The 15,647-nt window shown below is 36.8% G+C and overlaps 1 protein-coding gene across 1 annotated transcript; it reads left to right on the forward strand.

Moving 5' to 3' along the window:
* Window positions 1-1,576: 1,576 nt before the first annotated feature.
* Fundc2 (FUN14 domain containing 2) lies at window positions 1,577-15,019 on the forward strand. The gene is made up of 5 exons (XM_051179404.1): window positions 1,577-1,699; window positions 5,503-5,653; window positions 10,752-10,827; window positions 11,772-11,903; window positions 14,599-15,019. Exons 1-5 carry the CDS (start codon window positions 1,681-1,683, stop codon window positions 14,674-14,676), a joined length of 456 nt encoding a protein of 151 aa, XP_051035361.1. The 5' UTR covers window positions 1,577-1,680; the 3' UTR covers window positions 14,677-15,019.
* Window positions 15,020-15,647: the final 628 nt, after the last annotated feature.

Consider the following 15,647-nt stretch of genomic DNA (forward strand, 5'->3'; position numbering starts at 1 on the left):
TTTTAAATTGTAGTATCCATATAGATCAGGAAACTAGGCAAGGGCCAGCAAGGGAAGGCAGATTTTAAGGGAAGTAGGATAGATTGTAGGTGAAAAGAAAACAGGACTAATTGAGTAAGAAGGGTTAAGTAAGGGTAAGGATGGAAGGGTCAAATAGAGAAGGGAATATGGGAAGTAATTACTAACACTAAATGTATCTGAAAAAGCCATATGGAAACTTGTTACTATAGAAGATTTCAAAAATATACATACATACATACATACATACATACATACAAAAATACATGAGTTCAAATGGAGTTCCCTCTGCAATAGAGTGACATTGCCGCTACCAAACACTCCAGGCTAATAAAGTCCAGTGCCAGGAATGAGTTACCTCTTTTGGAGCTGTTGGCTCCATAGACCTCCAAACATTATAGGCTATTGCCAATGTTGTTGGCAGTTATTCTACATAAGTTGATGGTAAGACCCTATTACTGAAGTATCTTGAGTCATAAAACATAGGGAGATCAAGCTGACACTGACCTGGCTAATAAAAATAGAGGTGGGGAAGAAAGAAAAAAAAAACTGTTTTACCCCCATTGACAAGATTTCACAGTACTGTAAGGTTATATGCATGCTATTGGGAGAGACAAGCTAACAGTCTTATGCAGCAGCTGTGAACCCTGTGAGCTATGATAATGGTTGGCATGGATGGTAAGGTACTCCCAATCACTTTATGCTTGTGTTTAAAGCCCACTTCACAGGCTAGAACTCATACCTGTTATGGGGCCAAAACCCCATGGGTGCTTAAGTCAGTGGGAAGAACCTAATACTACTGCTTTCCAAAATGGACACAGAAATAAACTGCCCCCTTAATTTCTTACCATTTTACCCACAAAATAGGACATCTTTCAACCCTCATCCGAGAAGCTTCTTTTTGCAATAGACTCACTAGTAAATGCACAGAAATAAGAGACAATGAAGTACTCAGCTCTGAGATATCTGTAGCACATCCCCTCTACAGTTCCAGGAGATCCTATGCCCACTTTTGGCTTCTGTGGGTTCACCACATACATGCTTCACAGATATATATGCAGACAAAACATCCATATACATAAAGCAAAAATAAATCTCTTAATAATATATAAACTTTAAAAAGAGGGTCATTAAGAGCTGTTATACCAATGTACATTATTAATGTGGTTGTAATGCTTTAAAAATGTGTAAGATACGTTTTCCAGCAGTGAAACAGCATTGGAATGAGCACTGGAATTAACATAAGGTCACTGATTACGTAAAGAAAGAAAGAAAGAAAGAAAGAAAGAAAGAAAGAAAGAAAGAAGGAAGGAAGGAAGGAAGGAAGGAAGGAAGGAAGGAAGGAAGGAAGGAAGAAAGAAAGAAAGAAAGAAAGAAAGAAAGAAAGGAAGGAAGAAAGAAAGCAAGCTGAAATAAACCCATCCCTAAGGCAAAGAGGTTTTCAACAGGAACAGCTAGCATTCTTGTGCGCGAGTGCTGCGGTTGGTTAAGAAGCTGCTCTGGGACAGGAAAGCTGTATCATCGTGCCAGGCCCGTCCTCTTTTTCTGCCAAGGGACTGGAAATATCTGCCCCACCTACCGGAAGCCAGCTGCGGAAGACTGACGCCTAATCCTTCCTCCCGTGATCTGCAGCTGTGTCCTCGCGATACTAGTTGCCCCGAAATGGCCGCGACCAGTCAAGGTAAACACAGGAGCGCGCCCGTAGAAGGATAAGGGTAACACCACCTTCCTGGCTTAGGATGAGGGATGGGCGAGGGCCTGCTGCATTATTCCTGCCCTGGAGAGCCTCAGTAGCGCCCAGACAGGGCGACTCGAAGATTTTTCTGGTGGGTGCTCTGGGGGCTAGCCAAGGTCATGCTCTGGCATGCAAAGCTGTCCTGGGATGTTACCTTAGTTCTTTCTAGCACCGCCCCTACCGAGATGTCCTATGGAAATTCAGTTCCTGTTTTCAAGCTATTTAACTCCCAGACGTGATTCTGGCATGCCTGACAGTTCTCATTTTTGTTGATTCTTTCTTCTTTCCTAAATGTTTTACCGATGTGTGTGTGTGTGTGTGTGTGTGTGTGTGTGTGTGTGTGTGTGTGTGTGTGTGTGTGTGTGTGTGTGTGTGTGTTTTGTTTGTTGGGTTTTTTTTTATTTTAATAGTAGCAGGTATATGATAGTACTTTTAGTAAGCCGACTCAAAAAGAAAACTCCAGTGGAGCGCTTAATATATGCTTCTTACTCTAATTTGGTTAACGTTAAGTTAGTCAGTTCATTAAATTTAGGTCGTAACCAGCACATGCGATACACTTGCGAAGAGAGTACTTACGAATTTCTGAGAAATCTTGAGTCTTACATAAATTGTCGTGCTTATAGTAATTATGTTTTCCTGGGCCCATAGACAAGCCTTGTAAATTTTGTTTAGCAGTGTTTAATGAGCGACTGATGAAATTGTGTGGGCTAGAGGGCACTCTGATTTTTATTCACCACACCCCACCCATAATCTGTAGACCAGTCTGGTCTCAAATTTAGCAATCTTCCTGCCTCAGCCTCAGTGTTAGCATTACAGGTCCGTGGTAGTACACATAATTTAATCTCACTTTTGACTGGAGCCATCTGTTGAGTGAATGGGGTTGCTAAAATTACATAAAAATAATCTTTTATTTTCTTCAACATAGTGGTGATATTTTACTGTTTACATAGATTGTTTTATTGTGTATGGTGTAAGGTAGACCTTTTCTTTAAACAAACAAAAAATGAATATTTACTGCTTCTAACACAACTGATAACACTTGCTTTCTACTATAGAATTGCTTTGCTGTACCTTGTTAGGAAAATGATATAATAGTATGACTAAATCGATTTCCAGACTTTGTCTTCAACTAGTATTTCTGTGTATACTTGGGTCAGTGTAACACCTTATTGAATAATGAAACTTTACAAATCTTTAAACTAAGTGGCTCTATATTATGCTGTAGTTTTCTAAGTGTTGAATGTCCTTAAACTTTCTCCCTAAGATTATTGTGACCACGTATCATATAGAAGATTGTATTTTCCCACATGGACTGTTTTAAGTGGGAATTTAATATTCTATCTTTCTTCCTGAATCTGGATGGGAACTACTGTATCCCAATCTGATGATAGTAAAACTGTATGGCTTCTGAGACCAGGACTTAAAATGATGATACACTTTTGTGTTTGTTTGTTTGTTTTGTTTTGTTTATTTCTAGGTCCTTGATCTTTCCTCCACTTGAGAGGAACCTAACTATTATGGTATTAAGGAAGCCCCCTCTAGTCTCTGAGAGAAGTAGTCTATACATGTGACTGTAGACTTCTCAGATTATTCCAGACCCTGCCCTATAAGTTTTCTAGCTAAATCCTCAGATATCACAGAATAACACAGAAGCCTTAATGCTGTGACTGAGTTTCATATGCAAAGAACTGGAGACTATAGACAAAATAGCTTTGTTTCATGATGTCTGGATGGGCAGTTTGTTGTATAGCTGTTGTAACTAGAACATTATTGTTGTTCCTTTGCCTGTCTATATAAATTTTAGGGTCCCTTAACGCAGTGGTTCTCAACCTTCTGTGACCCTTTATACAGTTCCTCATGTTGTAGTGACCCCAACCATAAAATTATTTTTATTACTATTTCATAACTGTAATTTTTCTACTGTTATGAATTGCAATGTAGATGTCTAATATGCAGGACATCTGATGTGTGACCCTTCCCAAAGGGGTTGCCACCCACAGGTTGAGAACCTTTGCCTTAATCTATAATGACCATTTTTTGTTAAGAATTATATTATAAAGACAATGAACACCTTAATATTGAAACTTAGGCCAAAGTATATCTCATAGGCTTGGCTTTCTTAATCTCCATAAATTTGGGAGGGGGTGTTCCATAGTTTACCATTTTTCTTTTGCCTGCTGATAATTTAGAAATCACTTGTTTAATTTTATGAATATTTTAAGTTTTACAAGCTAATTTAGTTATTTTTTATACAATTACATTCATTTATATATCAATCTGGATTCTCATTCAAGTACCCTTCATTCCCTTGTTCATTTTTAGAGTCCCACTTGGCATTTTGTTCTTGTTGTTTTCGAGACAGGGTCTCTCTGTGTAACAGCCGGGGCTGTTCTGGCACTCATTCTGTAAACCAGGCTGGCCTTGAACTCACAGAGATCCACCTGCCCTCTGCCTCCCTAGTTCTGGGTTAAAGGTGTGTGCCACTATCACCTGGTCCACTTGGAATTTCTTGCTTGAGTCACATCAGCATGCTTCTTGAATGTTACTTCTCTCCTATTCCAGTATTTTTCAAATGACAATTCTTGGCTTTTTCTTTTGTTTGTACAGTTTTGGATAGTAAGCTTTTGACATTTGTTGTCTCAATGTAGTATGTTTCCAGGAAAGAAGGGCTGGACATAGTAGGTAAATCCAAAATGATCTCTGTACAAACAAGGGGATTGCCGGGAGGCAATGATAGGGGGATCTTTGTGAGTTTGAGGCCAGTGTGGTCTACAGAGCAAGTTCCAGGACAGGCTCCAAAACAATACAGAGAAACCCTGTCTTGAAAAACCACAAAAAACAAAACAAAACATCCCCCCCCCCACTAAAAAAAAGTGGATTAGATATTTTGTTGGCTTGTTTTTCTTTCCTGGTTTAAGCATTACATTCTAAAGCTTGTTTCCTGATTACAAAATGGGATTAATAAGTGGTACCTACCTTTTTCTGTGCATTTAATTAGTTTGTTATTGAGCATATTGTCTAGTAAATTAGTAAGCATGCAGTTAATCATTGTTTGCTTTATTTTCTGGACATCCACATAATACATAAAATTGGTTTGTAGGTGGCTCCTAAAGAGGTAAATTTAAAAATACATATTTAGAATGCTTTTATCCAATAGTACTTGTTTTACCTAGGTCAGTTTAATTATTTTAAGTTTGAGAGGAAGAACAATAGAAGATCAATATAGATATTCAAGTTTCTTTATTTTAGTCAGATTTCCCAAAATTCCAATGATAATTTACTATTTAAAGTAGAATATTTGTGTATTCTGTATTATAATTGTTTGCTTAAAAATCTATTAATCTAGTTAAGAATGGCAGTAATATACTATAAATGTAAATATTTTCTTATCTTAGTCTTTAGTTTTTATTGGTATATATTAATCATAAATAATGATACATTTTATTATGACTTTTCATATATCTATATAATGTTTTGATTATATTTACACACCACAACCCCTTTTTGTCTTTCCCTATTCCTTGTGATCCCCACCCTTTTCCAAAGTAGTCCCCCTTCAATTGTTATGTCTTGTCTTTACTATACTTTGTTTTTGATGACCCAATGAGTTTCATTAGGGTTGTTTACAGGAATATGGCTGACAGTTTATTTACTAGAGCATAGGCACCTTACCATTGGCTGTACCACTGAAGACAATGTCTCTTCATTCCCCAGGAAACAATTAACTTCATGTCTTAATCCTCTTATAGGAAACTTTGATGGAAAATTTGAGGCACTGGATCTTGCAGAATTGACTAAAAAGCAACCATGGTGGCGTAAACTGTTTGGGCAGGAATCTGGGCCATCAGCTGAAAAGTATAGTGTAGCAACCCAGCTGTTAATTGGAGGTGTTACTGGATGGTAAGTGGTATTAAAGATTTTCAGTTCTTTTGTGCCTGGTTTAATAATTAATTAAAACATATTGACTTCACTGAAATTGGTCAGCACATGTAGTGAACCATCAAATTAAAGCAATATTTGATATTTATGTCAGGACCAAAGGACACGTCAGTCCCCCAAATTCCAAAAGGTAGTCCAAATATCCAGAAATGAACTCACCTGAACTGTAGAAGGATTTCTAGTGGTTAAATAAAGGCCAGCATTCCTCAAGAACTCATGAAGTAGGTTTCTCTTCTGCCAAAAGAGCTCATTTCCCTTACTTCTAGCAAAAGAGACATATGACTCTCTAATTAACATATCTCAGTGGCACCTATCAACATATTAAGGTCCATGCTAGCCTCCAGGCTCCCTCAGTCCTTTACTCAAAAGTACATAGTATACTTTTCAAAGCCCTGACCTCAATCTCCTGCCCCCTCTCACCCCCAGCTACTCACCCTTTTTATAATGTGGCTATTCTAACTATTCTCTCCTCTTGCTGTTCTTACAATGCTCTCTCTATTTTCTATCCCCTGCTATTCTCCTCTCTCCAGATAGCCATAGCCATGTCCAGTATGCTGGACATGTTTAATATACTCCTCTTTCTGTTCTAGACTCTTGCAGATACCTCTGGCTGTACATTCTCTCATATCTACAATAAATACTGTACCCTTAACTATACCATGGAATGGTCATGTCTGATGCCAAAACCCTTGCCACAAGTCAGGTACTTGTTAGAAGTCAGGCACTATTTTTAGTTTATATATAGATAATCTAATTTCCTTCTTAAAATGACTCTGAACTTGGTACTTTTAATATCTATATTTTTTGTAGAAACTGAGGCTCAGAACGTATATCTAGAATCTAGATTCTAGATCAAGGCAACACAGCAAGTGATGGATTAAGAAGATATTAGCTGTATCATATATTAATATGGAAGTTTTCTGTAACAGTATGGTTTTTCTGCCTGCCGCCGCCCGGTCTTGTCCTGCCACTGCGCCAGCCCCAAATAACACACAGAGACTCTGTATTTGATACAATGCTATTGGCCAGGTACTAGTTTCTTATTGGCTAGCTCTGCCTTAGTTATTAACCCATTTGTGTTAATCTATGTATGTCCACGCGTTCTTCTTACCGGGAGCCTGCAGCCGCATACTGCTCTCTCCAGACTCTCCATCTTGACTCCTCCCTACTACTTCCTATTTCCTCCTTGTCTCCTAGTCCCTCCTATCTTCCTTTCCTATTGGCCAACAGTGCTTTATTATTAACCAGTATGAGAAACATACAGAATGACATCTCCCATCAGTTTTCTTTTTTTATTTAGAGAATACTTTATTAATTTTTGCAGTCAAACCTACATAGATAAGACCTTACATATTTAATATAGTGCATTACCCCTGTACAAATGGGAAAAAAAATTAAGTTCAACATTTCTAGACCAACATGGCTGTTAATTTCTGTGCAATGCCAACTCAACATGGTAAACTGGGATACTTTTTTTCCAAAGTTGACAGCACAGCTAAAGTTTCCAAAAATTCAAATTTTATATATATATATATATATATATATATATATATATATATGCAGTATGTTATGCATCAATAGCAGCGACAGCTTTTCCAGGTTCTGCAGTCATTTGAACGAAATTGTAGAGACATCCAGCACTTTTCTTTTAAAGTAAAAAGCAAAATCCCAGAAAGCAGCAGAGTTCTGTTACTCTTGTGGTACTTGGCACCATTTGTTTTGTTGTATTTTTAAATTAGCTTCTCAATCACCATCTGGAAAGAAAATATTCTAAGCAACATCATTAAAAACATCTCTGATAAAGCACAGTCACTACTATATATCATAAAGCTGGTACAAGTTATTTTACATTCACAGAGGTATGATGCAGCACTGTCCTACATCTATGATACTAGAGGATACAATTAGAAGGCATAATTTGAGACTTGATTCTACTTTCCAGTAGAGGTCCCAAAAGATGGTGTGACACAGATCTGTAAAGAAACATACTCTTAGATAGGATTTCCTTTCACTAGTGGAACACTTCTAAGGATTCATTCTCTCAATGAACATCAGCAAAAACACATTATTAATAAAATTAAAGAATACCCCTAAAAGAAAACCCTATATCCACTGGATTCATATGAAGATGACCTAGTGGTGACAAGCAAGACCTCACTTTACCAACACATCATCAAATCTGTTTAAACGGTGAAACCTCCAAGGAAGGAAGGGGATGCCAAGTAGTGCTTCAAATCTTCAGACCATAATGAAGAAGTTTTCATTTGTTGATATGTTTATCATGCTAGTAACCAGTTTGGTGAATAAATAAACAATCCATCAATCTTATAAACTCCATTTGAAAAATCTTATTCTAATACAAATATACAGAACAATTATCTATAAGGAATAGTTGGAGACTTAAACTCCCATTTAACAACCACTGAGGCTGAAAATTATAGCTAGTATCCCCCAGAACTCTGAAAGCTGTTGGGAGTTGTTTCTTTGTTTTTCTAAATACTTTTAATAATTTATTGTAGTTAATCTAGTTTTGAACTTTGAATAAATACAATCATTAATTCTTTTGATTCTTGGATTTTTCATTTTTTTTTGTATTCTTATTGTCATTTTTATTTAGAATTCCATTATATGAATATACCATAGTATATTTTTGTTCAGTTGATTCTGATATTGACCTTCATCAATTTTTGAGTAATATAAACAATGCTAATATGAATTTTTTGTGACAGGGTTTCTCTGTATAGTCCTTGCTCTCCTGGAACTATCTCTGTGGACCACACTGTCCTTGAACTCAGAGATTCACCTACCTCTGTCTCCTGAGTACTGGAATTAACCTAGCAATATAAAATTCTTGTATTTTTCAACTTGTGATCTTTTTTTTGCATTTTCCATAATAGTAAAAACTGAAAAGTTTTACATGTATTTATTTACCACTTAGATTTGTCTTTTATTAAATTCCATGATTTTCGCCCTGTGAAGGGGTCATTTTTTGTAGTATTGAGTTTTAAGAGAATTTTTTGTGTGTTTTGGTTTTGTTTTGTAATGGTGTCTATGGCTCAGCATGGTCCAGAGCATGTTATGATCTTTCCTGTCTCTCAAGTGGTGTTGTATACCACCACGCTTGGAGTATAGTCAGCCATAGTATTTATTGGCAGTGAAACAATGTAAATGAAAGCAGATGTTTATATAAAAAAAATTTGACACGAATATTCCTAGTTTAATTTGTAACACCCGAAAGTAGAAACAATCTAAACATACACAAAAAGGGAATGGAATAGGTCATTTTTCAATCCTGTGCCTTTATTCTTGTATTAAAAATCAGTTTACGATCTGTGAATTAAATTTATCTGCATTTTGGACAGCAAAATAGCTTAGTGGGTAAAGGCACTTACCATCAAGCCTGAGGACCATCAGGGACCATGGTAGAAGAAAAGATCTGACTTGTACAGGTTGTTCTCTAACTTCTACATGTATGCCATAGCAAGCTACACACATACCCCAGTCTGGTATTATATTGATCACTATCACTTTATTTTGTTTTTTTCAGCTTTGACATGAGATAAATATATCACAATATGTGATCAACATAGATTCTTAAATACCTATAAATATTTCATATTTTGATGCTATTGTAGCTTAAATTTTTCATTTTCCTATTATGTATTACGTGTATATAGAAATACAATTTCCTAAAGTCATTTATTGAGTTGCCAAATATGGGAGTCCTCAAGACATTCTTGTTTTTCCCCCTACCTCCCCTCCTCCCATTCCCCCCACTCCTCTTCTGTCTCTGGTAGAATTACTCTTGTATAGGGGTTGCCTATGATCATTGGAAAACATAAATATTTACATTATAATTCATGACAGCAAAATTACAGGTATGAAGTAGCAATGAATAATTTTATGGTTGGGGTCAGTACAACATGACAAACTGTGTTAAAGAATCACAGCATCAGGAAGGTTGACAACCATTGTCTGGGAAGATTCATAGAACTTTGTAACAAAATCAGGCAAAAAAGAAGCAAGAGCATCAGCCAGCAGAAGAAGAACATGAATGGGTTTACCACTTATCTTTTATGGAGTCTTTTGTTTAAAGTAGGTTTCTTATACATAGCATATAGATAGATTTTATTCTTTTAAAGCACCCAGTTTTATATGGCTTCTGTGGATTTGAACTCAAGTCCTCACGTGTGTACAGCAAGTACTTTCCTCACTAAACTATCTTCTCAGTCTGAATTTTTTAAAAATCCAGTTCAAAATTTCTTCCTTTTGAATAGAGTACTTAGATTATTGGATATAATGTTTTAAGGCAGGGTCTGTTTACATATCCCTGGCTGTCTGGAACTTTCTATGTAAACCATGCTGGCCTCAAACTCAAGAGAGCTACCTGCCTCTGCCTTCTGAGTGCTGGGATCAAAGATGTTCCCCACTATGCCCAGCTTGCATATATTTTTAATTGTCAAGCTTCATATGGTGGTACATGTGTGCATTCTTAGTATATGTGAGGGTGCAGTAAAGAAACCACTGAAATGGCCACTCTATGGTTGTGGGTGGGGGAGATTTTTTATTGTGGATAAGAAAGAAAGAACACCTAAAGCTATCTGAAAAAGTCTAGAGCCAAGAGAAAAAGAAGCAGATAAGACATGGCCATACATGCAGGAGAAGGGAGAATAACAGGGAATAGCAAGAGAGAATAGTGGAAATGGCAGGGAGAGAATATAGAACAGTGGAAATAGTGAGAACAGGGGGAAAATCCTGGCCTATATACAAAACAAAGGGATGACAGGGAGGAGGGAAACCTGTTAACTGATATAACCTGGTGGTTTAGGGTAGAAGGGGAGGTGAGATGGGCCAGGATGCTAGCTAGTATGGACTTAGAAATGTATAATGTGTACTTAGGAACAGGGACTGTAGGAGCCTGAAGGCTAGCATGGCCTTCCTTTTCTGAAGATGGTAAAAAGAAGCTAGATCATCTCAAGGTTATAATGTGAACATTTCAGAAGTTCTGGTTTATATGGATCTGCCAGCCTGCCACTTTGATATTGATTTGGTTTCACAGGTGCACTGGTTTCATATTCCAGAAGGTTGGGAAACTGGCTGCAACAGCTGTAGGAGGTGGATTCTTTCTACTTCAGGTTTGTCTACTCGGTTTCCTAGATGTTTGGAAAGTCTACTTGCCCATTAACATATTGTGAGAAATTGTAGCCTTGGCTATAATGCCCTAATATAGTATATGCTTTTGTTTTGTGTACTATTTTGAATGCTACTAACCACTTAAGTGAGATCTTAATCACTAGTCTCATTTTATTTCACCTATATAAGAGTGAGTGCCACCATGTTGGTGCTGAGAACTAAACCTGGATTCTCTGGAAGAACAGTCAGTGCACTTAACCACAGAGACATCTCTGCAGCTTAAGTGTTTTTCCTTTTCTCATTGATTTCTATAAGAATTTCACTGATTATGAGTGATAATGTTTTACTTATGATATATACATATTTCTCCAGTTTCTATATATATATATATCCAGAAAAGATTCTAGTTAGAAAGATGGATTGTTTCAGTTTCAGATATGATATCAAAAATTTTATAGGAAAGAAAAAACAATATTGATGGAGGAGTGATTGATGGGCTGTAGTCATTCTCTTTATTAGTTGGATAGCCCTAATTTATCATAAACAACATACTTAAATCAATTTTATCCACAATTCTTTGAAAAACTTTTTAATTTAAAATTTTTATTTTTTGAAAATTTTAACTACTTTGCCTTTTATTTTACCATCTTATTTTTAAATCTTAGTTAAAAGTTTGTAAAAAAAAAAAAGAGAGAGAGAGAGAGAGTTCAGCATATACATTAAAGGATTGCCAGCAATTGAGGACAGTTGTTTATTTCCATTACCAAGCACGAAACCTTGAATATAGTATGAACATTTTGCCTGAAGTTCATCAAAAAATCCAAATAGCAAATGTCTCAGAAAATAGAAAGAATAATTTTGATTACCTGTTTCATGATCTATCTTGACAAAAAGAAATACCAAAAACCATGTTTCTCATTTCTTTTTATCACTGTTAAAATTGTAGCTGGCAAACCATACTGGGTACATCAAAGTTGACTGGCAGCGAGTAGAGAAAGACATGAAAAAAGCCAAAGAGCAGTTGAAGATTCGTAAGCATAACCAAATACCAACTGATGTCAAGAGCAAAGCTGAGGAGGTAAGACTTGCCTCGTTCAGGTTTAGTATATGAAAAGTACATGCAGTTTTGTGTACAAAGTGGGATACATAACCGTCTCAGCAGTATACAAACCTTTATGATTACAAAGAACTGGGATCAGTGAGACAAAAACTGTATTCTCTATGTCAGTCTTAGAATAACATTTCTGTAGAAACAATTTGCAGGGGACAAAGTCTTAAATTCCTGTCTCAACTTTTTGAGTGCTAAGATAGCAAGCATGTGATACCTCACTCAGCTCATGAAGACTTGTTTTTATTAAAAAAAAAAAACAACTTTTTTTTTATGTGTATGGGTGTTGTGCCTACATGTTTATCTGTATACCATGTTCATACCTGGTGCTTGTATGTGTTGTTAGAGTTTCTTTCCCACCAGGTCCCACAGCCAAGAAACATATATACAGAAGGACATCCCCTATTATGTAGGGGTGAGAGGAGGGCATCAATTCCCCTGGAACTGGAGTTAAAGATGGTTGTAAGCTGCCATGTGGGTGTTGGGAATTGAACCAAAGTCCTCTAGAAGAGCACTTAACTACTGAACTGTCTCTCCAGTCTCTTGTACATCTTAATAATCAAAATATTTGGTGTAGAATACAAAGTAAATACGGTAGTTGTGTTAACTAGTTCTGTGTTTTCATTTTTTTTTTCTTTGAGACAGGGTTTCTCTGTCTAACAGCCCTAACTGTTCTGGAACTTACTTTGTAGACTAGGCTGCCTTGAACTCACAGAGATCTGCTTATCTCTGCCTTCCAAGTGCTGTGATTAAAGGCATGCACCACCACAGCCTGGCATGTTAACTAATCTTTATAGGAACAGGGGTACCATGGTGGGTGGGGTATACTGCCATTATGAACATTTTGAGTTGCGTTTTATCTCTATGCCTGCTTATCTTTGACATATCTGAACTTTATTTGTCCTGGGCTTAGAAATGCTTAGATGATAAGTTGGTTAACTTTTTCTGAAGATAACCAGATGGTAAATATTTTTGGTTTTTGAGTTATGGTCTCTCACAACAATGAGACTTACTCATATAGAGTGAAAATAGCCATAGATGATATGTGACCTCTATACATATAAATGTACACTCATATATACATATTTCCTCAGATACACATATAAAAAATGTAAGTGAATTTTTCCCCCCTCTGGTAGTACTTTGTTTAAATAAATGTGGAAGTTCTGGAAAGTTAAGGACTGCAGTGGAAGAGAAGCAGGGAGACATAATATCCTAGCTTCATTTTTGTTTCTGGGATGAAATATTCTTACCAAAAGCAATTTAAGGGAGGAAAGTGTTTATTCAGCTTACAGTTCCAGGTTCAGGCCATTATTGAGAAGTCAAGGTAGGAACTTGGGCAGCTAATCACATTAATCCTAAATGGAGAGCACAAAGAAACAAATGGATCTTTTTTTGTCTACTTACTGTCCCACACAGCATTACCTCTGACTAAGAAACTTAATTCACAGCCAAAGACCATGTGACAAGAACCACAAAGAATACTGTTTGCTGGTAGACAGGCTTATGCTCAGCCTGCTTCCTTACACAGTTCACGATCACCTGCCTAGGGAATGATGCTGCCCACAGTATGGTGGGCCCTCCTACATTACTTAACAATGAAGACAGTCCCCTACACATGCCCAGATCAATATGATCTAGGCCAATGGTTCTCAACATTCCTAATGGTGCCACCCTTTTAATAGAGTCCTCATGTTGTGATCCCTAACCATATAATTATTTTTGTTGCTACTTCATAACTAATTTTGTTACTGTTATAAATCTTAATGTAAATATCTCATGGTCTTGAACAATTCATGACCCACAGGTTGAGAAACACTGATCTAGGCAATTTTTCAATTGAGATTCTCTTCTCAGATAATTGTAGGTTGTGTCAAGTTGATAGTTAAAGCTAACCAGGACCTAGAGGTAGTGAAGAGACACTGTGGACTTTGCAAGGTGCAAGGAGGATAGACAGAGGGATGTAATGGTACAAATGGATAACTCAGTTGGAAAACTGAAGACACTGTGCTTAAGTTCAAGAAATGATTTGTTCAGGCCTATGGATATGACTAAGTTGGTAAAGTCATTGCCATGCAAGTCTAAAGACCAGAGTTTTGGATCATCAGCACTCATGTAAATGCCAGATGGGTATGGTAGCCTGCCTTCAGTCCCAGGGCAATTGCAAAAATCACCAGACTAGCCTAAATGGTAATCTCTAGGTCCATCTAGAGTATCTGCCTCATTATACAAGGTGGAAGTGAGCTAGGAAGAAGTCTATCAATCTTATCTTGGCCCTTCACATGTATGTGTTCATACACATGCATGTACAACAAATGTACACATGCACACACACACACACACACACACACACACACACACACACACACCATCACATAATGCAAAAACAAAAAGAAATGATTAGGCCAGAATGTAAGATATATTATTTCACATTTACGTTGTAAGGAGAGATAATAAGTTAGCGAAAGAACCATATAGGATGCCTATCCATATATGTGTCAAACTCCAGATGAGTAGAAACTTTTGCAGGAAGGTATAGGGGAGGTGAGAGTTTTGGAAAATAAGGAAATAAGAGCTTATCTACAGTCACCAGTAATAAATGATCAACATCCTTAGCAAAATTACTCATTGTATCAAAATCTTATGTTTTTTTTTTTTTTTTTAGGTTGTGTCATTTGTAAAGAAGAATGTTCTAGTGACTGGAGGATTTTTTGGAGGCTTTTTACTCGGCATGGCATCCTAAGAAATAAAACTTCACTTAATTGTTTCTTTTTTCTTTGCCAGCAGCTTCAACACACAAACATAAGACAATTGATACTCCTCTTCCTCCTCTTCTCCTGTGCCTACCTCCCTGTTGTACTGAATGGCCTCCATAGGCCTTTTATGAGCTTCAGATGTTGGAAAAGACAATAGATGTTAACTCTCCCAGTATAATCCTTACTACTTTGTCAATGAGTAGCTTGGTAAGAATGTTCCCTTTCCCCTATGTAAGATCCTTTTCCAAACTTCATTTGAAAGCAGCACATAGTTACCTTAGTATGTGTTACATTAAAAGGAACTGAATACACTTGCAGTTAAGCATGAAAGATTTTGTTTCTTGGTGTGTGCTTTCTTTTTTAGTTGATTTTAAATTATAGAAAGAGAGCTCATCCTTCCTGAGAAGTGGATGGGGAATAGGATGGGGGTTGGTGGGGATAATGGGAGGATGGGAGGGAAAGGGAACTTGGATTGGTATGTAAAATTAGATATATTAATTTAAATAAAAATTCATTTAAAAAGAAAGAGAATATTTATACTTGCTATAATTATCCTGCCAAAATGACAATATAAGTAACTATAACAAAAATGATTGACTGTGAAATCAACTTCTGATAAAGAAATATGAAGTAATGTAGGTATTGTATTTGGTAGGTGGGACTTTATAGAAACCAACTGCTAGAAATTCATTGTTGGATGGTTGGATGAGTCATTTGTAGGTATTAAAATCCAATCTGGAAATGTTTTCCACCATTACTATATACTGTGGTGTTATTTATGATTTAATAAACATTGCCTGAAATATCAGAAAGCAAAGGCAACTACACAAGTTATCTGTAGAAGCTAGGTAGTGGTGGCACACTACTTTAATCCCAGGACTCGAGACAGGCAGATGGATCTCTCTGAGTTCAAGGCCACCATGGCCTACACAAAAGTGAAGAGTATCAGAGCTCACGA

The sequence above is a fragment of the Phodopus roborovskii genome, unplaced genomic scaffold, assembly GCF_943737965.1.
Source record: "Phodopus roborovskii unplaced genomic scaffold, PHOROB, whole genome shotgun sequence".
Taxonomy (NCBI): domain Eukaryota; kingdom Metazoa; phylum Chordata; class Mammalia; order Rodentia; family Cricetidae; genus Phodopus; species Phodopus roborovskii.